Here is a 27427-nt window from a genome sequence, read left to right as displayed (position 1 = left end):
CCCTTGACTGGAATCGAACCTGGGACCCTTCAGTCCACGGGCTAATGCTCTATCCACTGAGCAAAACAGGCTGCAGCTTAATTCATTTACTTTTAATCTATATGTGTCTTTATATTTAAAGTGGGTTTTGTTTTTGATTCACCCTCATAATCTGTCTTAACTGGTGCATTTATGCCACTGACTTTCAAAGGGCTGATAGTTACTGCCATATCAGGTGGCTTCTGGGGCCGGCCTGCGGCCCGGGATTTGATGTGATCATGGGAGGCAGGCAGGCGGCTTCTGGGGTTGCACACGGGGCCTGGATGGTGGCTTGCACTGGTGACTCGCGCTGTCCCGCCCTGCCTGCAGTATGCAAATTAGCCGCCATCTTTGTTGGTGGTTAATTTGCATATCGTGCTGATTAGCCAATGGGAGGCGTAGCGAAGGTATGGTCAATTACCATGTTTGTCTATTATTAGGTAGGATTTGGTTGGGAATTTAAAAAGCAATTAAGTCACATTAATGATAGCAGTAACATACATTTAGCTTATTTTAATACTTATTTAATAGCTACATGCCAAAGATGAACTTCACAAATAAAAAGATACTCAAAATACTTACTAATTTTTCCTTGCTTCCTCCATTTCACACTCATATTGTAAAAAAAGAAAAAAAGAATGAAAAAACCTTGTATGTTTAATAACCTTGTGTGTGTTTTTTTAAATTTAGATATAATTCACATATAACATTCACCTTCTATGTATAAATAATTCAATGATTATTTTAGTATATTCACAAAGTTACAACCATCTAATTCCAGAACATTTTCATCTCCTCATAAAACAAATCCTAACCTAAAAGCATTGGTTTAGGTTTCTTTTGCTTTGTTTTTGTTTCTAAATTATTTATCTGGTTACTTAATGCCCCAGCATCAACAGAAATGATACATTATGAAGAAAATGTGAACATACCTCCCATTTTCCTACACATTTTTGGTAGAACATAAATATAAATATATTACATATAAATTTTACCTTTTTCTAGAACTTCATATGACTACAATCATATAGTAAGTAGTCTTTTGTGTCTGACTTATTTTACTTAGCATAATTCTTTTGAGGTTTATCTTTTGTTGCAAGTGTCAGTGATGCATTTTTATTGCTGTGTAATATTTCATTATACAGATTATAAGACAAGTTGTTTCTTCATTTATCATTGGTGAACATTTGTCTCCAGTTTGAGGCTATTTTGATTAAAGCTTCTATAAACATTTCACTTATACGCATCCTTTATATTTGGGACTATTTATAGTTTTTACAGCTTTATTGAAGTACAGTTTACATACTATATTCACTCATTTAAGTGTATAAGTTTTACTAAATTTATAGAGTTGTGCAACTATTACCACAACACAGTTTTAGAACATTTCCATCACATTTCAAAAGGATCCTTCTGGTCCATTTGCAGTCAATTCCTTGTTCCACCTCTAGCTTCAGGAAACCACTAATTTATTTTCTAGACATTCTAAATAGAGGTCTGTTTTCTAGACATTTCATATAATAAATGGAATCACATACTATATGGACCTTTACATTTGATGTCTTACATTTAGCTTAATGTTTTTGAGATTAATCCATGTTATAGTGAGTATTAGTAAGTGAACTTTTTATTGCTGAATATGTTGGGTATTCCATTGTATAGATATGTCACACTATATTTATCCATTCACAAGTTGATGGACATTTGGGTTGTCCCCACTTTGGGGGTAGTATGAATAATGCTGATATAAACATTTGTGTAGAAATATTTGTGTGCACTTATATTTTCATTTCTCTTGGGTAGACACCTAGGAGTGAAGTTGATGCATTGTATAGTAATTTAATGTTTAACTTTTTAAGAAACTGCCGAACTATTTTCAAAATAGGTTGCACCATTTTGCATTAACAACAATACTTTATATGGATTCTAATTTCTCCATATCCTCACCAACAATTGCTATTGTCTGTATTTTTTATTACAGCCACTCTAGTGGTTTTGAAGTGCAATTTCAGTATAGTTTTAATTTGCATCTCCCTCATGACTAATGCTAATGATCAGCTTTTCATGTGCTTATTAGCCATTATTATATCTTCTTTTGGTGAACTGTTTAAAACTTTTGCTTATATTTTAATTAGTTTGTTTGACTTTCTATTATTGAATTCTTTATATATTCTGGATATAAGCCCATAATTAAATAAATGATTTACAAGTATTTTCTCTCAATGTGTGACGTTTTATTTTCTTAAATGGTGTCTTTAAATTTTTTTTTTTAAAAGTCCAATTTATCAACTTTTTCTCTAACACATATGGATTTGTGAATTGTTCCTAGAAACTCTTTGCCTAACCTAAGGTCGCAAACATTTTTCTCATTTTCTTCAAAGTTTTATGTTTCTTTTTTTAAAATATGAAATTATTGATGTTAGAGAGAGAGGAGGGGAGAGGGAGAGAGAGATAGAAACATCGATGAGTGAGAAACATCAACATTAATCGTCTGTCTCCTGCACATGACCAGGAATCGAACTGGTGACCTCTTGGTGCATAGATTGACACTCAATCACTGTTTTTCTCATTTTCTTCAAAGTTTTATGTTTCTTTTTTTAAAATATGAAATTATTGATGTTAGAGAGAGAGGAGGGGAGAGGGAGAGAGAGATAGAAACATCGATGAGAGAGAAACATCAACATTAATCGTCTGTCTCCTGCACATGACCAGGAATCGAACTGGTGACCTCTTGGTGCATAGGTTGACACTCAATCACTAGGCCAAAGTCTAATGTTTGATCTCTTACATTTAGGACTAAGAACCATTTAATTTCTGTGCATATTGTGAGGTAAATGTGCGGTCTAAATTCATCTTTTTGCATGTGGTTTATCTATTTGTTCCAGCGCTATTTAAAATATGATCCTTTCCCCCATTGACTTGCCTTGGTACCTTTGTTGAAAAGCAATTGATGATAAATGTAGAAGTTTATGTCTGGACTCTTAGTTCTATTACATTGATCTATGTATCTATCCTTTTACCAATACCAGACTGGTTTGGTTACTGCAGCTTATAATAAACTAGAGGCCCAGTGCACAAATTTATGTATGGGAGGAGTGGGGGGGGGGGGGGAAAAGGAGAGGTTTCCTCTAGGTGGGCAGTGGGACGCCCTTGCTGGCCGGGATCCGGATCCGTCCCATTGACATTCGTGCTGGTTGTCAGGAGCCACCTGGCGGCCGCTTTTATATTGTTTCTTTCTTGCGGAACATCTAGGGAGGGGAAGTGGCTGTGATGCCTGAGGCCGACTTCCAGAAGGCCAGTGGCGTGCTGGCCAGGATCCGGATCCATCCCATTGACATTCCTGCTGGTTGTCAGGAGCCACCTGGCGGCTGCTTTTATATTGTTTCTTTCTTTCGGAACATCTAGGGAGGGGAAGTGGCTGCGATGCCTGAGGCCGACTTCCAGAAGGCCGGTGGCACTGTTGGGATCCAGCTGGTGGTGCTGGTCCATCAGTGCCTGACCCATTCTCCGGAGATTGGACCTGCAGAACTACTGAGGGAGTGGGTGGCTACCACCAGGCTGGTGGGCTGCTGGGATGGGTTGGTCAGCTGCATTGAGCGTCTGCTCCCTGGTGGTCAGTGTGTGTCATAGCGACTGGTCGACCGGTAGTTCCAGTTATTCTGGTCATTCTGGTTGTTCAATTGTAATGGTCGCTTAGGCTTTTATATATATAGATTTTGAAATCAGGAATTGTAAACCCTTCAACTTTGCTCTTCTTAAAGACTGTTTTGGATATTCTGGGCTCGTTGAATTTCCTTACAATTATTAGACTAAGATGGTTATTTTCAGAGGGAGGGGGCGCTGCTGGGCTTTTGATAGAGATTGCATTGAATCTATTGGTCAATCTGTGGAGAACTGCCATTTTAGTAATACTAAACTTCTAATCTATGAACATGAAATATTTCTCCACTTAGAGCTTCTTTAATTTATCACAGCAACGTTTTGTAGTTTTCTGTGTATTCATTTTGCACTTATTTTGTTAAATTTTTCTGAAGTATTGTATTATTTTTATGCTATTGTAGGTAGAATTCTTAATTTCATTCTGTTTTTTGCTTATCTATAGAAATTCAAATGATTTTTGTATATTAAGTTTTTAACCTGTGATTTGCTGAACTCATTTATTAGTGCAGTAATGTGGGGGGACGTTAGGGGATTGGGTTTTTTTGTTTGTTTGTTTTTTGGTGAATTCCTTAGGATTTTGTAAATATAAGATCATATTACCTTAGAATAAAAACAATTTTATTTGTTCCTTTCTAATCTGGATGCATTTTTTTCTCTTTCTTGGCTAATTGCACTTTTTTTGCTTTTTATTATAAGTAACTCTATACTTTACCATATGAAAATATTTTAAAGATTACAAAATTATTATATAAAATATAGAGACAACTTATTACAGTTTAATTCAGATACATTAAGAAATTCATCCTTTAAAAAATCTTCAATTTATGATAAGTACATACAGGCTGTCTTTTTATAATATAACTGGTTTGAAATTAAGCTTATGGAATCAAACTTACATGTGTGTTTCAGAGATATAATGAGCAATGAAAATTTGCCTCCAATAATGCACAATTTAGAAGTTCTTCATTTGGGCTACAATGGAATTTGTAATTTAAATCAGCTGCAACTAAACAGACTAAGAAATTTAAAATTCCTCTTTCTACAGGGTGAGTAGCAACACTGTTAATACATAAGTCTTTGTTATTAAAAACTGACTTGATAGCCCTAGCAGGTTTGGCTCAATGGATAGAACGTTGGCCTGTGGACTAAAGGGTCCTGGGTTCAATTTCCGGTCAGGGCACATGGCATGTGGAAGGTAGCTTGTCAATGATTCTCTCTCATCATTAATGTTTCTATCTCTCCCCCTCCTTTCCTCTCTGAAATTAATAAAAATATATTTGTAAAAAACTGACTTGATTATCATCCTTTTTGATAAGCAAATACAAGCCTCAACATTTACTTAAAACAGATTCACTGATGAAAATATTTTAGTGATCACAAATGGGTTTCTCTTGGGTTATTTACATAAATAATGTCAATGCAACATTCTAGGATTATTGAATATTGCCCTAGAAAATGCAACATTTTATAGCCCTAGAAAATGCAATATCCTAGGACTATGTACAGTAAAGTATTACAACATAATTTACTTTTATATCATACTAGAGGCCCAGTGCACGGATTCATGCACTGGTGGGGTCCCTTGGCCTGGCCTGCACCCTCTTGCAATCTGGGATCCCACCAGTGCATGATCGGGGTGGGGAGGGACTGAAGGAGGGCTCCAGGGCGTGTCTGGCCCGTCTCGCCCAGTCCCGATCAGCCGGACCCCAGCAGCAAGCTATACTACTGGTAGGAGCGTCTGCCCCCTGATAGTCAGTGCGCGTCATAGCTATCGGTTGAACAGTCAAATGTTCGAACGGTCGCTTAGGCATATATATGTATATTTTCTCTATTTTTAAAACAATAAAAAGTAACCAATGAGTAATTCACAAGAACTTACTAAACCCAGAATTGTGCTAAGTACTGGAAAGGATACAGAAATACTAAATTATTGCTATTATATGTAATTTAGATCTTTGCTCTAAAGTAATTTAAGATCCACCTGTAGAAATATACTGAAACAAAAATAAAGTTCTGAATATGTGTCATTAACTTAAGTGCAACAGAAGTTTAGAGAAATTGAAACATTGACCCCTCTATGTATCTAGGAGTCTGAAAAAGTGAAAGAATTTAGAGTGAAAGTGAGCATGACCAAGAGTTTTTCAAGTGAGGGTGTGGGGGAAGGAGAGAGTCATAAGGGCAAGATCGTGGTGTCTATGGGCCAGCACTTAGAAAGGCACTAACCTGATTAAAACAGAACATATAGTTCTCTGGGTGAGTTATAAAGTTTCTAAATATTATCAATCTCATGGATAATGCTCATTTTGTAGTTGAAAATAGGTAGGAATTGTAAATTTTTAGAAAAGTGGCATAAAAAAAACAGGGTTTGGAACATTAGTCTAACAATAAAGGGGGTCAAATATTTGGTGATGAAAGGAGATTCAACTTTGGGTGGTAAACACACAATGCAATATACAGCATAGTATTGTACACTTGAAATCTATATAATTTTATTAACCAATGTCACCCCAATAAATTTAATTTAAAAACAAAATATAATTATTAAGTGACATAGAAGAAAGGTTGGGAGATACATCAGTTAGACATATAGGAAGATAACTGCATAGTTTATCTGAGTATAATAATTTTTCTCTGAAAGACAGACTTTTCTAGACCATTTTTAAGTTTTTAATGCATATTTTTGCCTATCAAAGGTCCTTGCCAGTTGGGTCAAGAACATGGAGAATTAGCCTTAAAAGACAAAAAACTGAACATAACAATGTCAGATCTTTTAAAAGATACATTGACATAAAAAAAAAAAAGACAACCTACCCCTGGAAGGTCTATTTAATCTAACAATGTATAGGACCAGTGTGTTGTCTAGCATGGCAAATTACACTGAGGCAGCCTTATGCAGGAAGTGAAGCAGTTTACTCTGACAGTAATAGCTGTCACTTATTGAGTCATTGGTTAAGGTATTTGTCTACATAGATTATCTAATTCAACCTTCACAGCATAGTAATTTTATAAGCATTTTACAAGAAAAGAAATTGAATCTCAGTGGGGTTAAATAATGTATCTAAATTTTTGCCAGTAAATGGTATGGTATAGGATAAAACACAGGTCTGGATCCAAGCATATGCTCTTTCTGGTTCCAAAGGACATGAATGACAATAAGGGCCCCCGGCTATAGTAGTGTCAGAGAGAACAGTAAGTAAGAGGTAAGTCCAAACTGCAGTTTAAAAGAAGGAAATACTAGGATTTAATTACTAACTAGATATATTAGGGGAGAAAAATATAGTCTGATATGTTTTTCATGATTTCATTAGGAAATTGGGCAAAAGGCGGTATTAAAGCAGAATAAAGTCATTGGGAAAGGCTGCTCATTTCCAGTATGGAAAGATCAGTTCTAGACCTGGTGTTGCCATTTTTATGTCTTTGAGGAAATCACTTAACTTCTCTGACCCTTAGTATTATGATCATTAAAAAACAATATTTACCCTGTCCTATTTGGGGACTCTAATAGGAAACACATATAAAAGTATTTTGTCAACTCAAGAGTCATCTTCTCATATAAATGATCATTAATATTTATAAACTATTGATTGGGGCAGTAGAGAGAACTCATAGGTTATAAAGAAAGGACTGAGCCCTAGCTGGTTTGGCTCAGTGAATAGAGTGCTGGCCGGCAGACTGAAGGGTCCCGGGTTCGATTCTGATCATGGGCACATGCCCAGGTTGTGGGCTCAATCCCGAGTAAGGGATGTGCAGGAGGCAGCCGATAATGACTCTATCTCATCATTGATGTATCTATCTCTCTCTCTCTCTCCCTCTTCCTTCCTCTCTGAAGTCAATAAAAATATATTTTTAAAATAGAGAGGACTGAGTTTTTAACATAATGTAATGAATTCTTAATTTTTAATGTGGTTATAGTATAAAATATGTTTTTATGAGAAAGTGTATTAAGGTGTATTTTTTCAACTTAACACAACAAATTCATTTATTTTAATAAATAATTATATGTACCTATTTGAATGCCTATTAGAATAATCAGATATACTCAGGAGCATATCTTTTGCGGCACTTTAATATATCTACTTTTGTCAAAACCAGTAATTAAGACTATTTTAGTACTTAATTACTGAACAGATATTGTGTATGTCACATCTTAATCTTTCAAACATAAAGAGGAAATTTTACAAAATATTGTTTGATGATGTCTTCCTTCTTAAAAATCACATTTCTATTTCTCCTTGGAAATATATTCTTTTAAATACTTTTTCAAAAATAAATGTATGAAAATATTTAAATGAAGATAGATAACCCTTCATTCAGGAAGTTTGGGCTCACCTGATATATCATGACTTACCTTTTTTCAGGGAATGAAATCAGTCAAGTTGAAGGGCTTGACAACTTACTAGTTCTTCAGGAATTGGTAGTGGACCATAATCGCATCAGAGCATTTAATGACAGTGCCTTTGCCAAACCAAGCTCCCTGTTGGCACTTCACCTGGAAGAAAACAGACTACGAGAGCTGAACAACTTACAACCTTTGGTAAAACTAGAAAAACTTTTCCTAGGATATAATAAAATCCAGGTAACATTATTTTGTTTTTGTTAAGAGAGTTACAAAACTTAACTCCTCTGAACATAAAGCTTCCAAATACACCAATAAAAACTTTGCTAGTGTGTTACTTATCATTTATATGCCAGATACTCTGTGATACAGAGGCATATAAATAGCCTGTGATGCAAAGATGTCCACTCTGCTTCTAGACATAAATCCAACCAACCCACATGCATCCACCTGAAAACAAACAAAAAAAAGGTTAGTTCTAAATGTTCTAAGGCTCGCCCAGCTGGCATGGCTCAATGGTTGAGCTTCGAAGTATGAGCCAGGAGGACACAGTTTGATTCCTGGTCAGGGCACATACCCAGATTGTGGGCTTGATCCCCAGTGTGGAGCGTGCAGGAGGCAGCCAATCAATGATTCTCTCTCATATTGATGTTTCTATCTCTCTCTTCCTCTCTGAAATTTTATATATATACATATATATAATGTCCTACGGCTCTTCTGAGCAGTCCTCTCTAAGAGATCGCCTTTGTTCTTGACTACTTTACTCTTGGTCCATGCTATTTCTGCATCTCAATTCCAGACTTCCTCTGGTTCTCTAAACTTCACATATGGACTTGTTCTACCTGACATTTCAATCATTCCTAATTATGGTTTAATATTCCATCTCCCCCTACTCAAGGCTTCCTTAGGATCCTGCCTTAGTTTTCGCTACTCAAAATTCAACCTAGGCCATTGCCTCAACTGAGCCTGCCCAGACTTTTTCCTGAGATAGTATGCAGATGAGAGGGTTAAAAGTATACATAACTTTATACAGCCCTAACATTTCTCTCAGTGCTTTGGTGATGATCTGTTAGTCCTCCTTTTATCAATTTTACTACTCTGCCCATATCTCTAAAACAAACTCCAAGACAAAATGAACTGTGGGCTGCCCCAAAGGGCAGGGATTGAGTCTGTCCTGCCCACATTTGTGTCAGTATATATAGTGCCTGGTACATAATAGGTACACAATCAATATTTGTCTGTGGCTCTACTTACTCCAGTTCAGAAAGCCTTTGCTTGGGTGATCTAAGGCTAGAAGGTGTCTGAGGCTAGAAGGAAATTATAAGCAGTGCCCTTTTTCTACATAGCAATTAGAAAATATACAATCAGAGAAGAAAACATCATGCAATTAATTTATCAAGGTTCAACAAAATTTATCTGAGATAAGACTGCAAAACCCAATGATTCTTACAAAGTTTTATCCACAAAGAAATATAAATTAGGAAAATTGCTATCCTATAAACAATCTTTCCAATGATAGCAACTGAGTTAACACAAAGGATTGTCAAGTTAGACCTACATGAATCAAAGGTCTTACCCAGTATCACACTTTACAAATAATTTCAAGAATATACAAGACCTGGGACATTCCTATGGCTTCTCAGGTCCTTTCTTTCCACATCACACACGCACACTGTCCAGCTTAGAATAAAATAAGAGCTCTCCGAACAATATGATCCCATACAACAAGGGAGTGTTTTATTTATAGTTTATGAGACATTTTATAGGGAGCCATGCCTGATAATTCTTTACATCCTAGGTTTATTTATTATAAACAGTCCTTAACCAGAGAGATCTGCTAAGAGCATCTAATAAACAAGGACCTTCTAGTAAATAACATTGGTCTATTTGACAGAACATCTAGTTATCAGTGTACTTACAAGGAGTTTAGACCAGGTAACCTGCTTTTCCCTAGAAGTGTCTCTAACCCACCTCCCCACCCCACTAACCCACTAAAGAAAGTGAATGAAAGGCAGATCAACTGATATAGCAACTTCCTCCCCAGTAACTTAAACAGGATAATGCTTAGTCAAGCTTATTTATTATCAAAATTTAAGATAGCTAAAGGACAACCGCTAGGATAAATCATGGGAGTTTATACATTGAATCATTATACAATGATTATACATTGAATTGATTATTATCTAATTATCAGCCCTTATTTGTTTTGATAGCTAAAGGACAACCGCTAGGATAAATCATGGGAGATTATACATTGAATGAAGGGGTATTGATTATTATTTAATTAGCAGCCCTTATTTGTTTATTGTGTCCTTGGAATGGTATTTTTCATTGAATTTAAATTGATCATTTTACCATTAAACTTCTTCTAACCATTCAAATTATAGTACCTTAATATGACCATACATTTAGCTGGGGGGAAATGAACTGAGAAGAATAAGGTTAAGTTGGAGATTCTGTTTAATTCTACTGAAAATATTATGTTCTTCAAAATTCTTAACTCTCGGTTCAATTTTTCTTTTTGGGAGTGATCTTCTCTCTAGATTCATACCAACATGGATAGACTAACACCAGCATTAATTTCCACAACTGGCCAATCAGATTATAATCCCTGAATTAACAAGGATTTATAGCCTAGCAGGGAAAAAGCACTGAAAAATTAGCAAAATAATACTTCCAAAAAGGGTATTTGCAGTCCTTTATTAATCTACTTTAAAGTCTTTCATACACTGCATATTCTTGATAACATATTCCAGTTGGTGCTTTTGACTTAGCTATCATGTTTTGGAAAATTGTTGCCAATAGTCTTGCTTCTGCAAGAAGAATCACAGGATCACAGTTGAAAGATGTTATTTAATTCATTCTTATAGTCCTGCTTGGTCCTTGTGTCTAAATGATTCCCCTATCTGACATCCAGCAATTGCATCTACTTTTAAGCATCTCATTTAACCTGTGTAGTAGCTTTTTAAATGTCTGATTTGCTGTATGTATTGAATATTTGGCTTTGTGAGGTTCTCCCTTTCTCAAATTTTCTTATTTCTGGTTATGGCTTTTCCTTTTCTACTTAGAGAAGACCCTTTAACATTTCTTATAAAGCTGGTTTAATGGTGATAAACTCCTTTCTTTTTTTGCTTGTCAAGAAAACTCTATCTCTCATTCAATTCTGAGTGATAACCTTACTGGGTAAATTCTTCTAGGTTGTAGGTTCCTTTCTTTCAGCACTTTAAAGATGTCCTGCCACTTCCTTCTGGCCTATAAAGTTGCTAAATGAGAAATAAGCTGATAGCTATATAGGGTTTCCTTTTATGTGACTCATTTTTCTCTTGCTTTCTTCAGATTGTCTCTTTATCTTTAACTTTTGTCATTTAACTACAATATGTCTTGGTGTGGGTCTCTTTGGATTTATCTTGTTTGGGACTTTCTGTGCAAATAACCAAAATGTACTGTATTTGCAAACTTTCACCAATGTTAAATAAATAAGAAATAATCCAATCCTAGGGAATACAAGTAATTCAACTAGAGAAATAGTTTTTCAACTACATATATTCCCAGCAAATATATCAGGATGCAGTCCACTCAATATCATATGTTCCTTTATGGTTAAGGTTGTATTGCATATATACATTTGAAATTTGTTTAGACTGATTCACCTTCTTTTCCACACTTCTGAGTCAATTCTCTAGGAAAGTAATCAATTATAATCTGAGTCCTAGAATAGATCATAACTTTTCTGAGAAAAAAAAATTGTCTTTTCTTGTAACTGCTGCTATATGTCCTCTTTCCCATGTTAGAATGTCATCTCTGCCAATCATGTATTTGGAATCAATATTACACAGACTTGTCTTTAATCAACAATACAGAATATTGTCACTCAAGCTCACTTCACAGGATTCAATCGTGAGCTAGCTGCAATCCAACACTTATATATAATTAGCTTCAAATCAGTATATATTTGAAGATGTTGGATCTAACCAAATAATAACTTATTGACTTTTAAATAGGATATAGCAGAACTGGAAAAACTTGATGGTATCTCTTCTCTCAGAGAGCTTACAATTTATGGCAATCCAGTGAGTATGTTACTTTTCTAACTTACTAGTTAATTTACTTACAGTTACACATAATTTATTTTTATATAAAGTGAGAAAGGATTAATTTTATTTGTTTTATGTATTCACAGACAGTTTTCCAAGCACAATTTATTGACTAGTGTCTTCTTTCATCTGGTTCCAATATAAACTTCCATTGTCATATACATGAGGCTCAGTTTTAGGGTTCTACATTATATTCATTGGCCTATTTGCCAATTCCTGTATACCAATATTATCCTGTGTTAATTACTAAAGTTTTATATTAAGTCTTGATATCTGATAGAGTAAGCACCTCTCCTTCTATTCTACCTTCTGTTTTTCTTTCTTCACTGTCTTGGCTATTCTTGGCCCTCTACTCTTTCTATGAGTTTCAGCAAACAGCTTCTCAAGTTATATGAGAATCTTGATATTTTAATTAGAATTGCATTGAATTTAAATTAATTTTGGAAGAAATTTGCCACCTTTCCTGTTGGAGTCATTGAAGGCATCTAATAAGTAGCACCATTATTCACCTAATAACAAACTGAGAAATATGATAGTGGCAGATGAGAGGTGAAAATATTTTGCTTAGCTTAGTGAGAAAGCCAAGTGGGCCTGCTAACAGATTCCAGAAATAAGCAATCATGATTACCCATTAGCAGAAAATACTTGACTGAGGACTTTCTGAAGGAACAGTGAGCTCTTTCCAACAGTGAGCTCTTTCCAAAATGAAAGATGGGAACTAAACAAGCCCAATTTATTATTTCCAGATTTATTAAATCACCCTACTTCCCCAGTGGAAAAGTGAAATGATTGAGAGAGCCCAGTAGTGTTACATCAGAGAGCTATTTCCACCAAAAAAAAACAAAAAACAACAACAACAAAAAAACAACAACAACAATAAGCAGTCTCCCCTAATATTTATAGCATTAATCCTTCCCATTCATAAACACAAATATCCCTACATTTTTTATGTCCTTTAATTTCTCGTAATAGCATTAATCCTTCCCATTCATAAACACAAATATCCCTACATTTTTTATGTCCTTTAATTTTCTCCTAAAGGTTTTAATCATCTTTGATTAGATTTATTGTTGTTTTAATGGCTGTTTTAAACAATGTCTTTTTACACTTTTCTAATTGTTTATTGCTGGAGTATAGAAATTCTGATTTTTGCATATTCTTCTTTATCCAGGAACCTTGCTAAACTCTCTATTCTTAGTTCTAATGGATTGTAAACTTTGTTGCATTTTCTCTGTACACTATCATATTATCTATAAACTAGAGGCCCAGTGCACGAATTCGTGCACCAGTGGTGTCACTCAGCCTAGCCTGTGGGATTGGGCCAAAACTTGCTCTCCGACATCCCCTGAGGGGTCCTGGATTGTGAGAAGGCACAGACCAGGCCAAGGGAACCCACCACTGCACTATCAGGGCTGAGAAGGGATGCGGGAGGTTGGCCAGCTGGGGAGGGACTGCAGGAGGGCTCCAGGGCATGTCTGGCCCATCTGTTAGAGTGTCTTCCCCCTGGTGGTCAGTGCATGTCATAGCAATTGGTCAACCGGTCGACTATCTGCCCCCTGGGGGTCAGTGCACATCATAGAGAGCGGTTGAGCAGCCTTAGCATATCATTAGCATATTACGCTTTGATTGGTTGAACAGCCAACCAGATGACTAGACATTTAGCATATTAGGCTTTTATTATATTGGATGACTCAATTATTTCTTTCCAATCCTTATGTTTTTTTATTTCCTTTACTTCACTTGATGTGCTGACTAGGACCTCTGGTACAGTGTTGAATAGAAGCAATTATAGTAGGTTACTAACTTCAAAAGAATGTGTCTTAGTTGTCACTGTTAAATATGATGTTTGCTCTAGGTTATGGGTAGATAACCTTCAACATTTTAAGGAAATTCCTTTCTTTCCAGTTTATTATGAATGGATATTGGGTTTTGACTAGTTGGTAACTCAGTTTTTCTCTTTAATTTGTCAATATGTAAATTACATTAATAGACTCTATTGCTGCCCTAGCCAGTTTGGCTCAGTGGATAAGGGTCGGCTTGCAGACTGAAGAGTCCTTGGTTCAATTCCAGTCAAGGGCACATGCCTGGGTTACAGGCTTGATTCCCAGTGAGGGGCTTGCAGGAGGTAGCCAATCAATGATTCTCTCACATCATTGATGTTTCTAGCTCTCTCTCCCTCTCTGAAATCAATAAAAATATATTACATTTTTAAAAAATAGACTCTAGTGCTTAACCACCCTAAAATTCTTGGGATGAATACTATTTAGTCATGTTTTTACTTTTCTGGATTTAATTTGCTAAGATTTCATGTAGCATACATATCTGTACCTATAGAAATAAGTAAATTTATACTATAATTCTATCTTCTTATACTATTCAAGTTCATCAAACTTTTTTATTTGCCTCATGAAATTAACTGTGGAATTCTCCATCTTTTTCTAGTCTATGAGTTAGCTTATCTAGGAGAAGACACGTATTCCTTAAAGGATAATTAAATATTATCTCTAAAACCATCTGGGCTTAATAAGTAGATTTAAACTACTTATTCAAATTCTTCAGTGACTATAAATCTAGTCATGTTTTCTATTTCTTCAAAAGCCAGTGTTAAGCAGTCTTATTTTTCTATAAAATTATCCTTTTCATCTGAATTTTAAATGTATTGTTATCATTGTATTCTCATGAATTTAAAAAATCTCCATTATATCTGTTATCTTTTTATACCTAAGTTTCTTGATTTTTGCTTTTTTCTTCTTTTATTATTGACAAGGCTTACTAAAAGTTTGTCTATTGTATTACTCTTTTCAAATAACCATATTTTGGCTTTATCAAATGTATTATTTCTCTTTTTTTATTTCATTAATTTCCACCCTTTATTATTTCTTTCTTTTAGTTTCTTAGAATTTGCTTTTAAAAAGATGCTTAAGTGGATTCCTCACTCATTAATTTTTTATGTTTCTTGTAACTGAATAAGTTTTAGTTTACAAAATATTGCATTAGCAGCATTCTAAAAGTTTTGCTATGTAGTGTTTTTCCTATTCCTTTTTTGAAAATGTATTTTTATTTATTTCAGAGAGGAAAGGAGAGGGAGAGATAGAAACATCAATGATGAGAGAGAACCATTGATCAGATGCCTCCCGTACGCCCCACACTGGGGATTGAGCCCACAACCCAGCATTTGCCCTGACCAGGAATTGAACTGTGACCTCCTGGTTCATAGGTCAATGCTCAACCACTAAGTCATGCTGTCTGGGCAAGCAAGCAGATTTATTAAGGAAGCAAAGCAAGTAAATTTATTAAGAATACTCTTGCCATAAAGAACAAGCAAGCAACTCAGCTCATCTGAGTGCCCAGCCTGGTGGGGGATTAAGGGTTTTATACCTTTACCCTCTATAGCAGTGGTTCTCAACCTTCCTAATGTCGAGACCCTTTAATACAGTTCCTCATGTTGTGGTGACCCCCAATTTCATTGTTACAAATTGAACATAATTAAAGCATAGTGATTAATCACAAAAACAGTATGTAATTATATATGTGTTTTTCCGATGGTCTTAGGCGACCCCTGTGAAAGGGTCGTTCGACCCCCAAAGGGGTCGCGACCCACAGGTTGAGAACCGCTGCTCTATAGGTTTCAAGGTTCCCTTGCCAGATAGAATAGATTTCAAGGTCCCCCTTTTACATTGTTGTGGCTTTTCCAAGAAGTTAGAAAACACCTGGAGATTTTATCTTGGCAAGTACCAAGACTACTGACTTCTTTGTTCAGTGGGTGAGATAAACTCCCCTTTCTTCCCTCTTCCCCACCTTCTGCCCTAGCAGCTAATCTGTCCTGCCTAACATTCCCCCCTTAAGTGATACCAACCCAGTGCTTTTAGGGCTTTTGTTATTTGTCTCCCAGACTTTATGTGTCCTTGGGTTTAGCTGGAAAAAATGACATTAATTTGGCCTTTGCTCTCTATTTTCCCAGGCCAGGGTGATTTAGGCTATGTATTCTCTGGTTAGAAGGAGAGGTATAAACCACTTACTCTCAAGTGTCTTGCTTGGGTAAGATAAGGTCTTGTGATTCACAAGATAGCTGAAAGCTGCCCAAACTGTTTGTCCATGCTTAATTTTCTTATCTCAGTTTCCCCGTTCTACTTGCCCAGGAATTTTCCTAGCTTCTTACTACCCTGCCACATTATTACATTTTAGTTAGAGGAACCTATTTATTATAATCTTTGGTATTTACTAAGCTTGCTTCATGGCCAAAAATGTGGTCAAATTTTTCCTTTCACTCAATTATTTGTCTTGGAGACCTCTCTCCATTAATGTTTATGTATCTGCTACATTTTTAAGAAATAAATTGTTTATTCATCCCTTTTGATGACTGTTTTGTTATCACAAATAGCACAACACATGATTGTGTTGTCAGTCCCCATGTTCAAGGATTTGCTAGAAGGACTGGCTTGTGGGACTTAGCATATAGTTGTACTTATGGCTAAGATTTTTTACAGTGGTATAGTGAGGATACACAGCCAGGTGATGAGTGAAAAAGACATAGGCAGAGTCTGGAGAAATCCATGTGCAGCCTTCCTTATGCTATTTCTCTCCCATGAGGAGTCACACAATACATACTCTTCACTCAGCAACAAAAATGCAGCAACATGTGTGCTATGTTTCTGCCTAGGGAATCCCAATAGACTTAGCACTCAAGAATTTTGTTGGGGGCTAGTCACATAGGTACCCTATGCCTATCACATACCAAAATTCCAGGATCTCAGAAGGAAAGCAGGTTGAGCATAAATCATATTATTGTATAAGTAATCTAGGTACAGTGAAAGTTAAGGATGGTGGAAACACTTCCAAAATCGAAGTACCAAACATTAGTCAAGAGCTATCCTTGTAAGCAGACCCTTCTAAAAATAACAACCTCAGGCCTACTATGTTAACTCTTTCTCCACACCTTCTTATGCACATATGCAAATATTTTTAAGAGTAGTTTGGTACTATGAAGTGATAGATTATACAGTTCAATAGATGTGTATTGAATTAAACTGGATAGTGCCTGTTGGAAAATATGCTTCAAACTAATTACTTACAAGTGAACTTTTATAATACAATCCTATTCCTGAGGTAGGATTGCCTGGAATTAATGAACAATATTATATACTAGAGGCCTGATGCACGAAATTCGTGCAAGGGGTTCGGCCCTCGCAACCCTGGCTTCAGCCAGAAGGACGTCTGGATGGTCATTCAGCTGTCCAGTCTAATTAGCATATTGCGCTTGTATTATTATAGATGTACTCTAAAAAAGGGACTAAACCTCCAAATGGTAGCCTTAGTTAGAAAAAAGAAAAGTTCTTACTTTCATTTAGCGTAACAGGGAATTGAGAAATCTTTCAAAAAGGGAGCTCATATTTGTATCATCTACCTCTTTGTTGCCCATGCTAAACTTCCTTCTCTATAAAAGTTAACATTTGAAATAAAAGATTTTCTTAACAAATTATTTTTATCTTTAATCAGATTTCTAGGAAAATGGTACATCGCCATATGCTCATATTTCGACTACCTAACTTACAGATGTTAGATGGAATTCCTGTGAATTCAGATGATAGGGCAAAAGCTGAATTTCACTTCTCTGAACTACAAGCAAGGAAAAACTCGGTAATAATTATATTATTTATACCTTTTCTTTTAAAATATATATATTATTAGTAAATGAACATTCTATCTTGTGCATTTTTACTTAAATATTTAAACCCAGGCTATGATGTTTTTGTAGATTATTTAGTATCTTTTTAGTGATTACTATCAAAGACTTGATCTGGTGAATAGAGCACTCAACATATACACACACACACACACACACACACACACACACACACACTCACAAGCCAGGGGAGCTCCTTTTTCTAATAACATACTTTGATATAAAGCTAATTATTTAAAATGTGTGCCTCTTGCTCAATATGTATGATAATGCTCTAAGGTAAGAAACTACAACATATCCTATATAATAAAACCCTAATATGCAAATCGACCGAATGGCGGAACGACTGGTGGAACGGTCAGTCACTATGACATGCACTGACCACCAGGGGCAGACACTCACTGGAGGAGGTGTCCCCTGGTGGTCAGTGCACTCCCACAAGGGGAGCACTGCTCAGCCAAAAGCCAGGCTCACGGATGGCGAGGGCAGCAGCAGTGGTGGGAGCCTCTCCTGCCTCCACTACAGGCGGGCAGTAAGGAGCAAGGGGTCCCGGACTGCAAGAGGGATGTCTGACTTCCAGCAGGTGGACATCCCCTGAAGGAGCAAGGGGTCCCGGACTGCGAGAGGGATGTCTGACTTCCAGCAGGTGGACATCCCCCGAAGAGTGCCAGACTGCAAGAGGGCACAGGCCGGGCTGAGGGACACCCCCCCCCTCCAGTGCACAAATTTCATGCACTAGGCCTCTAGTCACTTTTATAAACAGAAACTAGCAAAACTCTTTCCACTTAGATAGGAAGGGAAGGAAGGAATTCTAACCACAACTCTCTGGACTGTGTAGTTCATCTAACAAGAGAGATGTGTATCTCTTTTTCTGTATATTGGTAGAATAATTGGGCCTTTACCCATGAACCCTAAAAAGGTATTCTTTCCTAAAAATGGTAGGAAATAAATTAGAGAGAGAAGCCACCAAAGCATATCATAAGGAAATTCTATCATTGACCATCCTCCAAAGACTAAATTTAACACATAAAAGCTATGATATATTTTTTTAAAAGAAGCAGCATGATTAGAGCAATGCCTTTGCAAGGGTTTAGAAAGAAGAGGCTAAAGACAGGAAAACCAGTTAAAAAGCTTTTAAAATAATCCAAGAAGGAGATTATGAAGACCTGGACTGGTTGGTATTGTTGGTGGGAGAAGGGCAGTGAGAAGGTAAGTGAACCTTTAATGTAAATAAAAGCCAGAGAGCATAGACGTTAGCAAATGAAGATTACTTCTAAAAGTTATGTTGAGGAAAGAGATATGACTTACTATATGACTTTACTATAGTTGCTTTCACTTAGATTAGCCGACTCTCTCCATTCCCTCTGTAAAACAAACTAAATCCCAGAGCACACTGAATATGCTATATTCCTCTCCAGTCCATTTTAACTTTTAGTAATATATTCACATATTTTTCAAGAGTTGGCTGTGTGTGTTCTCAAGATTTAATGTTCTCTTATTTTAAATAAGCAGATACACTAAAATGCAAATTTAAATTACTATTTCTCTGTTTCTATGAAAACCAAACAGGATACTTTGGAAGGTCAATAAAGCTCTCTCTCTCTCTCACACACACACACACACACACACACAATGTCAAATTAGGTTAGGAGGGGAAAATGGCAAAATATGGGAGAAAATTACAAAGATTCAGACAAAATATGTGGGAAAATTCTTTTTAAAATCTAGACAGATTCTTGTGTTCAAATTTTCTCCAGATGTCTTTAAATTCTTGCTACTTTAAAGAAACCAAAACTAGACATTGTAGGCAAAACCTTAGGTGTGATTTATCCAAGAACAATCAGATAAAATACCAATCAAGGGACTCTTGCTTACAGAGAAGACCTTGGCCCTTCATCAAAACATTGTTGAATGCATGTATTTTATGCTTTAAAATTTTTAAAGAGAAATATGAATTATATGTATAATTCTTAATTATTCCCTGACATTTTTAGTAACCTTGACTTTTTTTTAATTAACCAAGAAGATTCTATTATAGGTCAAAGGAGCTACGGAGGCCTGTGAGACTTAAGGTGTACAATGTTAATAAAGATTACCTAGATTAGGCCAAGGAAACTGGTTTATTTGTGGGTTATATCTCAAAAAAAATTTTCTAAAAACTATGTTTTGTGAAAAAAAAATTCTTAGTTACTAATCTGTATGATATATCTAAGAAAGAGAACAATCTATTGTCATCTACTGAAATTATTGTCACAAGTTCCAGTCTTTCAAAGCTCAACAAATAATCAAATAAAATTTAATTCAGTGATTTAAGCCTCCTTTCCCTTTCTCTATTTCATATTTCTGGAGCAAGTCACTACTTGCTTCCAGGAGTGGAAAACTTTGGTTTCCTATTCCTGCTATAACAAATTACCTTAGGTTTAGTGACTTGAAACAACACAATTTTTTTTATCTTACAGTTCTGAAGGTCAAAAGTCCAAAAAATCAGTCTTACTGAGCTAAAATCAAAAGTATTGGCAGGGCTGCATTCCTTCTAGAAGCTCTAGGAGAGAATGTATTCTTTGTCTTTTCAAACTTCTAGAGGCTCATGGCCCTCTTCCACAATGGCATTATTTTGACCTCTGATTCCATCATTAAATTACATCTTCTTTCACTCTGACCCTCCTGCCTTCCTCTTCTAAGGACTAAATACAACCTTATAATTGTGTTGGGCCTACCTAGATAAACCAGGATAATCTACCCATTTCAAAATCCTTAATTTAATTATGACTGAAAAGTCCCTTTACCATGTAAGGTAATGTAGTCACAGGTTTTGGAGATTAGGGTGTGGACATTTTTTCGGGGGATGGATTTTCTGCCTACCACACCATATATGTGAGGGCTCCAGTGAGAGACCTATAAAAATCGTCACATTAAAATTTATAAATTCACCCTAACCGGTTTGGCTCAGTGGATAGAGCGTCGGCCTGTGGACTGAAGGGTCCCAGGTTCGATTCCGGTCAAGGGCATATACCTTGGTTGCGGGCACATCCCCAGTAGGGAGTGTGCAGGAGGCAGCTAAATTGATGTTTCTCTCTCATCAATGTTTCTAACTCTCATCCCTCTCCCTTTCTCTCTGTAAAAATATCAATAAAGTATATTTTTAAAATTTATAAATTCTATTTCAAGGTAATGTTGACTGAATTTGAAAAATTACATATAATTACATATAAATTCACTAAATTACATGTAAGGATATCACTTAGTGTAACTTTAAAGATCATTAATTTTCATATATATTATTAATTGACTTAGATAGCAGAAAAATTACATAAAGTCAAATTTTAGTCAATGATGAGTATTTCACTAGAGGGTTTGCTTGATGCCTATTCTTTTCTGTTTCTCATATAGTGAACTCATTTTCCCATTACTTTGCTATGATGTTGTCTTGAGTGATTCTAGATACCTATTCTTGCCATTTGAATCAGAGCCATATATAAAAATTAAGTTCTTACATATGTCAACTTATTCTATACGTAAACATGTAATTTTTTAAAATTTATCAACACATGATTAATAATATAAATGGGATATTTGACATCTTTATTCTAGAGCAGTGATGGCGAACCTTTTGAGCTTGGTGTGTCAGCATTTTGAAAAACCCTAACTTAACTCTGGTGCCATGTCACATATAGAAATTTTTTGATATTTGCAACCATAGTAAAACAAAGACTTATATTTTTGATATTTATTTTATATATTTAAATGCCATTTAACAAAGAAAAATCAACCAAAAAAATTAGTTTGCGTGTCACCTCTGACACACGTGTCATAGGTTCGCCATCACTGTTCTAGAGAAACCTATTTTAAAATTCAATAATATTTTTTTTATTTTCATGCCTAGAACAAAATTGAGCCATTATTTCTTTTAGCTGTTTAGGAGACAGAATACTTTTGAAGTTTATCAGTTATCTTTGTATTTTTTTTGTTGTTGAAGTTGCTGCTGTTCTTTCTTTTTAAACAGCAAATAAAGAAGGAATAAATGAAATCTAAAATTGTCCTTTAAACCAACACATTTTTGGTGCTTTGGTTTCAGAAGAAAATTTGACAACATTCTAGATTAGTAATGGGAGAGAGCCCCAGAAAGGAATTGGTTTAGGGAATTTGGGATTTGCCAGCTTTAGTAAAAGCCCTGATGTCTTAATGTTCATTACAAAGCGGCATTCTTGACAACACTCACTGAAATATGAAGAAAATCAGTTATTTTATACAAATGCAAAAGCCTATGTCTCTAAAGAAATTGTCATATATTCAGAATTTACATTTTTAAAAGTATAAACAGGATCAGTCTTAATGAAGACACAGAAAGCACAAATTTCTAGGGAAACCAAGAGTCTCCCTCCTCTATTTACTGATTCTGAAATTCTTTAAAAAGCCTCTTAATCCGCAACTAACTTAAAAGGTAAACACTATTTAGAGAGTGAGCACAATCACTACAAGTGATTGTTATAAGATGCTTTTCTTAGTCCTCATTTTATTTGTTTGTTTTGAAAAACTAATTTACTGCAAGGCTCCTGATGAGATACTGTGAGGATATGAAGATGTAGAAGATATAACTTCTACCGTCCAGAAGTTTCTGTTCAGAAAAGAAGAACAAACATTACAAAGGGGAAAGGCTTAATTTTTATTTTCTTAATTCTACATTTTTCTTGTGAAGATCTTTTGGAAAGGGGTCGGTGCCATCACATTGGATTCTAGTGATGAATACAATGCATCTGAAAAGACAGAACATAGTGTTCTGTGGGAGGTTAAAGACCCAAAGACTGTTTAACAGATTTTGCCTCTAACTAACTCTGAGTTTAGACAAATATATGTCATAACCTAAAAAAAATTTATTATCAAGTGGGGCTTGTGGTAGAACTAAACCTATTGACTTGAGTTTTGGAGGTGAGGGTTCTTAATTGTTTTTATTTTATTACATAGTTTACCAACGCTCCTATGGATGGTGGACCATTTGGCCAAGTGAAATCTCCCATAAAGATAACAAATATAATTCTGCCTGGTGGATTTAGCCATTACTTGGGATCTGACTTCACTTTAACTCCTGAAGTTGAAGGTATTTTGACAGAGTTTCAAAGTGAATATTCAACAAACAAAAAAATAACAAAACCCACTTCATTTGAAATAAAACTCTGTTTAATTTCTATGACTACTTAAAATTGCATGTTTTAAATTTACACTTTAAAATTGCATGTTTCATCTGGCCATTCTGATTTCAAAGAAGTCTGTAGTATTTTTTGATCCTGCTCAACTATTAATACGCTGTAACTAAACATTTGTTTGCAATTCAAACATTGTGATACTTGCACAATTCTTTCCTAACATTTTTTTTCAAAGTTTTTATTTCATTTTGTATATTTTATAGCAAATGACAACTAATACCAGTTCATTAGTACATCCTGCTGAAAGTAGAAAATAGAGGCTTAAAAATATTGATAATAAGACTTGTGTGGTTTAAAAGATATCTTAGAAAGAAAAGATCAGACTTTATCCTTGAAACCATAAATATTCATGGAGACAATACTAGTGTAGAATTTTAAGAGGCAGAGCTCTAAAGGAGAAAGTATGCTACAAGGACAGGGCATGGAGATGGTTCATTCTATTATGTACATTTTAATTCAGGCTTGGATCAGATCTTTCCCCTAATTTCAGATCTTCACTGACGACCATTTGGTGAAAGTGGGATTAGCTGCTCCTTCTCTGAGGGGCTCATCTCTTCCATTGCTTTTAATATCCCACATTGCTCAGGCCACTGTTGGACAATAAAACTGGACATCACAATAACTGTAAAAAGATCTAAGAGCCTGCTAAGAATAACAGATTGTTCTATGTGATTATTTTTCAAGAAAACTCAGTTAAAAGAAACCCACCATAATTTACTCTGTTAAGATATTATTTTTAATTTATTTTTCATACTTCTACATACTTATGGTTTCAAGGTTTTAATCATAATCAGAATGTTTATGCTTTTATCTAGTAAATAGAGCTATCTGTAAAACTGGATGTACCAAATTATTAGGCTTCTTAACAAGATAATACCATCTTCAGGAAAGTCATCCTATATAATAAAAGGCTAATATGCAAATCGACCGAATGGCGGAATGACCCATCGCTATGATCGCACTGACCACCAGGGGGCAGATACTCAATACAGGAGCTTCTCCCTGATGGTCAGTGTGCTCCCACAGGGAGAGTGCCGCTCAGCCAGAAGCTGGGCTCATGGCTGGTAAGCACAGCAGCGGTGGCAGGAGTCTCTCCCGCCTCCGAGGCAGTGCTAAGGATGTCTGACTGCGAGAGGGTGCAGGCTGGGCTGGGGGACCCCCTCCCCCCTGAGTGCATGTATTTTGTGCACTGAGCCTCTAGTCAATGTATGTGGCATTAGTTCAACCCTGGATTCATCTCCATAACTTCCTTCTCAGATATCTTTCTTCAAGATTCATTGTGCAACTATCTTTTAGGATTTTCTGGAAAGATCCTGTGATTTCTTATAGTCTACTAGGGGTCCAGTGCACGAATTCGTGCACCTTGAAAGGAACTGTGGGCTGCGAGGCTGCGGTGGGCACAGGGGTGGGTCTCAGCCGATCCTCCATGTTCCTGCCTGGCCCCTCCTGCCATGGCCCCCAGTCCCCTCTCTGCTGGCAGTCCCGCTCCCACTGCTGCCACTCCCACGTGCTGACGGCACCAGCCCCACTCACACCTGCTGATGGTGCAGAGTGATTTGGGCCAGCACCAGCAGTGGGTGTGAGCAGGTGCCCACCTTGGTATGGTGTCCCTGCTGCTACCCTGATTGCCCCTTAGGGGCAAGGGGAGGTGGAGAGGTCCTCAGGGGCAATCAAGGCTGGCAGCCCCAGCTCACACCTGCTGATGGTGCTGAGCGATTGGGATTGGCACCAGGTGCCAGCAGCGGGTGCAAGTGGCAGCTCCAGCACCAGCTGTGGGTGCCAGCGGGGCCAGCACTGGCAACAGGTGCAAGCAAAGAATTTTCAGTAACCACCAGTGGCTCGTCCCGATGACAGCAACCGGTGCCCGCCTTGGTATGGTGTCCCCACTCACCTGCTCCACCATCTTGCTGTGGCCAACACCTGCCATGTTCTGCGTACACCCCCTGGTGGTCAGTGCATGTCATAGGGACCAGTTGTTCGTTTGTCCGGTTGTTCCACCATTTGGTCTATTTGCATATTAGCCTTTTATTATATAGAATGTTTTGTCAGTTTTTATTTTGAGAATTATGGTCATTTTATCTATACATCTATTATAGTACACTGCTCTGGATATTTATATTCTTAAAAATTACCTAGAGAGGGCAGATTGAAGAGGATAAACGGGATGAATGGTGATGGAAGGAGACTAGACTTGAGATGGTGAACACATAATGCAATGTGCAGATGATGTACTGTAGAACTGTACATTTGTAACCTACATATTTTATTGAACAATGTAATCCCAATAAATTCAACTTAAAAAAAGCTAGAAAGGATCAAATTGATTCACTAGCTCAGAGAGTTAAGCATTATTAAGTGCTAAAAAATATATTACAATTCTATATTTATTAAAAATTTTAATTCATATTATGAAATATGTGTAGCATACATTCAGCTGAAGGACAAATTTTTATCATTTATTTTATTACTTAATGTATCTATTGTTTCATAACTACTAATTTCAGAAAAAAAAACCAAGAATGCAGGAATTTTGACAAATAATCCTCGGAGCATCCATGCAGAAATAGCTTTTCGGCAACTCAGAGGAATAACGCTCTCTCCGTCTCTTTTATCACATCAGAATATGGCATCTCCAACGGCACAAATGTACCAAAGCAACCAAGATGAGGGAAGGTAAAGCTATTCTGTGCTTTAATATAATTTCTCATCATTAAAAAAAAACTTTCTTAAATCTGCTAGTCATTTATAAAAATAGGAAATATTGTTATATACTATTGCATATTCATTCTGAGAACTGAGAAAAACTATCACATAGCATGGACTTCTTATCCCACATTCACCAAATCTTTCCTGAAGTCCAGTATTTTTGCATCATAATCCAAAAAGGCTTAGTTAGAATGGCTATCAAGGTAGAAGAGTGCTCACCTAGTACTTGTGTGAGGGAAAATTGAAATAATTACATGGGAACTACTTTTAATTGTATTCTCTCCCAAGTCACTTCTACTCACTGAATATGCAAAGCAGATCACTTATGTTTTAAACAATAATTTCAACTCTCTGAAATCACAAAGACTGAGAATTTTGTAAATTCTTCAAATCTCTCCTGATAGCTCCTATTTGCCCTTCCCCCTTCTGGACTCTAGCCCTAGAGGCCAGCTCAATGCCTAAGAGCCTGCTACTTCTCATTAAGAACTCACTCTGCTGCTCAAAACCTGTTTGCCTTGATTTCCAATTGTTACCTGTCTACCAGCCTCTTGGTGGCCAAGCTCTAGGTCATCTATTAGAGGGACCTACTCAGCAGCAGATCTAGCTTAGGCCTGGCTCTTGCTGTACTGACTTCCCTGCTGTAATCAGTCATGTCCCATTGAGTCCTCAGGATAACCCAATTTTTAGATAGCCAAAAATTAGGATCATTTTCTCTTTTGTATCTTTTTGAACTTTACACATATAAAATACAGAAATTATTTACTGCAGAATTATCTTAAGTTAGCTGATCAAGAACTTGTCACAATTATTTGACTCAAATATTTTATTTCTGACAGAATTCCTGGCAGACACTTCCCAAGATCAAATAGAATGGCACTACCTAAAGAGAAATGAACATACACCAAGAAACCTCTTTCTATTTAGTAGTTGTGCAAAAACTAGCAGATAATGTCGGGGGTGGGGGCGGGGGAGATAATCATGTTACGTATGTTACTAAAGCACTTCAGTTTCATGTGAAGGTAATCTTTGTCACCCTTAGTGAATTTCATTTACTAACTTTTTAAAAATATTTTTTTATTGATTTCAGAGAGGAAAGAAGAGGGAGAGAGCAATAGAAACATCAATGAGAGAGAATCAAGGCTCAGCGGCCTCCTGCACGCCCCCTTACTGGGGATCCAGCCCACACCCTGAGCATGTGCCCTGGCAGGGAATCAAACCATCACCTTCTAGTTCATGGGTTGATGTACAACCACTGAGCAACACTGGCTCTCTCTTAAATTTTTTTTATGGTTACCTTAATTATTCAATTAGATTTCTATATTAGAAAAATTATTAACTATTATATCATACAACAATTTAAAAAGATACAAGTGACATAAAAGTCCAAAGGCTCAAATATTTAGTCCTGGTATTGGAAACCTTTGGTTATAAAATCTCGTTGTGGTCTATCATATGAAGATACTAAGAAACGTAATTTTAGGAAAATAAGCATGCTTTCATTTGTAAAATATGTTCATTTAGAGTTACCTTAAATTAAAGCATACAGTTCTTACCAAACAATTGTTACTAAAGCAAGTTGAGTTTAACCAGTTGAATCACAGATCAGTTTTTTTAGGACTATACTTGGAAAAAAAATCCTCAAACTGGGTTTGCTCTAAGAATTGTTTAGAGGCAAACCTGGACATCAATAGCTAGCTCTTCCTAAAGGTGGCTAATTGTGAGTTCAACA

General features: G+C 36.2%; 1 protein-coding gene across 1 annotated transcript in view; it reads left to right on the top strand.

Moving 5' to 3' along the window:
• Nucleotides 1-26795, top strand: part of LOC102254607 (leucine-rich repeat-containing protein 9) — an 89211-nt gene extending 62416 nt beyond the window's left edge. Inside the window, exons 26-32 of the mRNA XM_014545953.1 lie at nt 4588-4724; nt 8037-8254; nt 12016-12084; nt 17605-17745; nt 22754-22886; nt 25497-25665; nt 26535-26795. Of these exons, the coding sequence (XP_014401439.1) occupies nt 4588-4724; nt 8037-8254; nt 12016-12084; nt 17605-17745; nt 22754-22886; nt 25497-25665; nt 26535-26592 (925 nt within the window). The 3' untranslated portion in view covers nt 26593-26795. The remainder of the gene's footprint in view (nt 1-4587; nt 4725-8036; nt 8255-12015; nt 12085-17604; nt 17746-22753; nt 22887-25496; nt 25666-26534) is intronic.
• The last annotated feature ends 632 nt before the right edge of the window (nt 26796-27427 follow it).

Source organism: Myotis brandtii, unplaced genomic scaffold (assembly GCF_000412655.1).
Source record: "Myotis brandtii unplaced genomic scaffold, ASM41265v1 scaffold423, whole genome shotgun sequence".
Lineage (NCBI taxonomy): Eukaryota > Metazoa > Chordata > Mammalia > Chiroptera > Vespertilionidae > Myotis > Myotis brandtii.
This window is presented reverse-complemented; position numbering and strand designations above follow the sequence as displayed.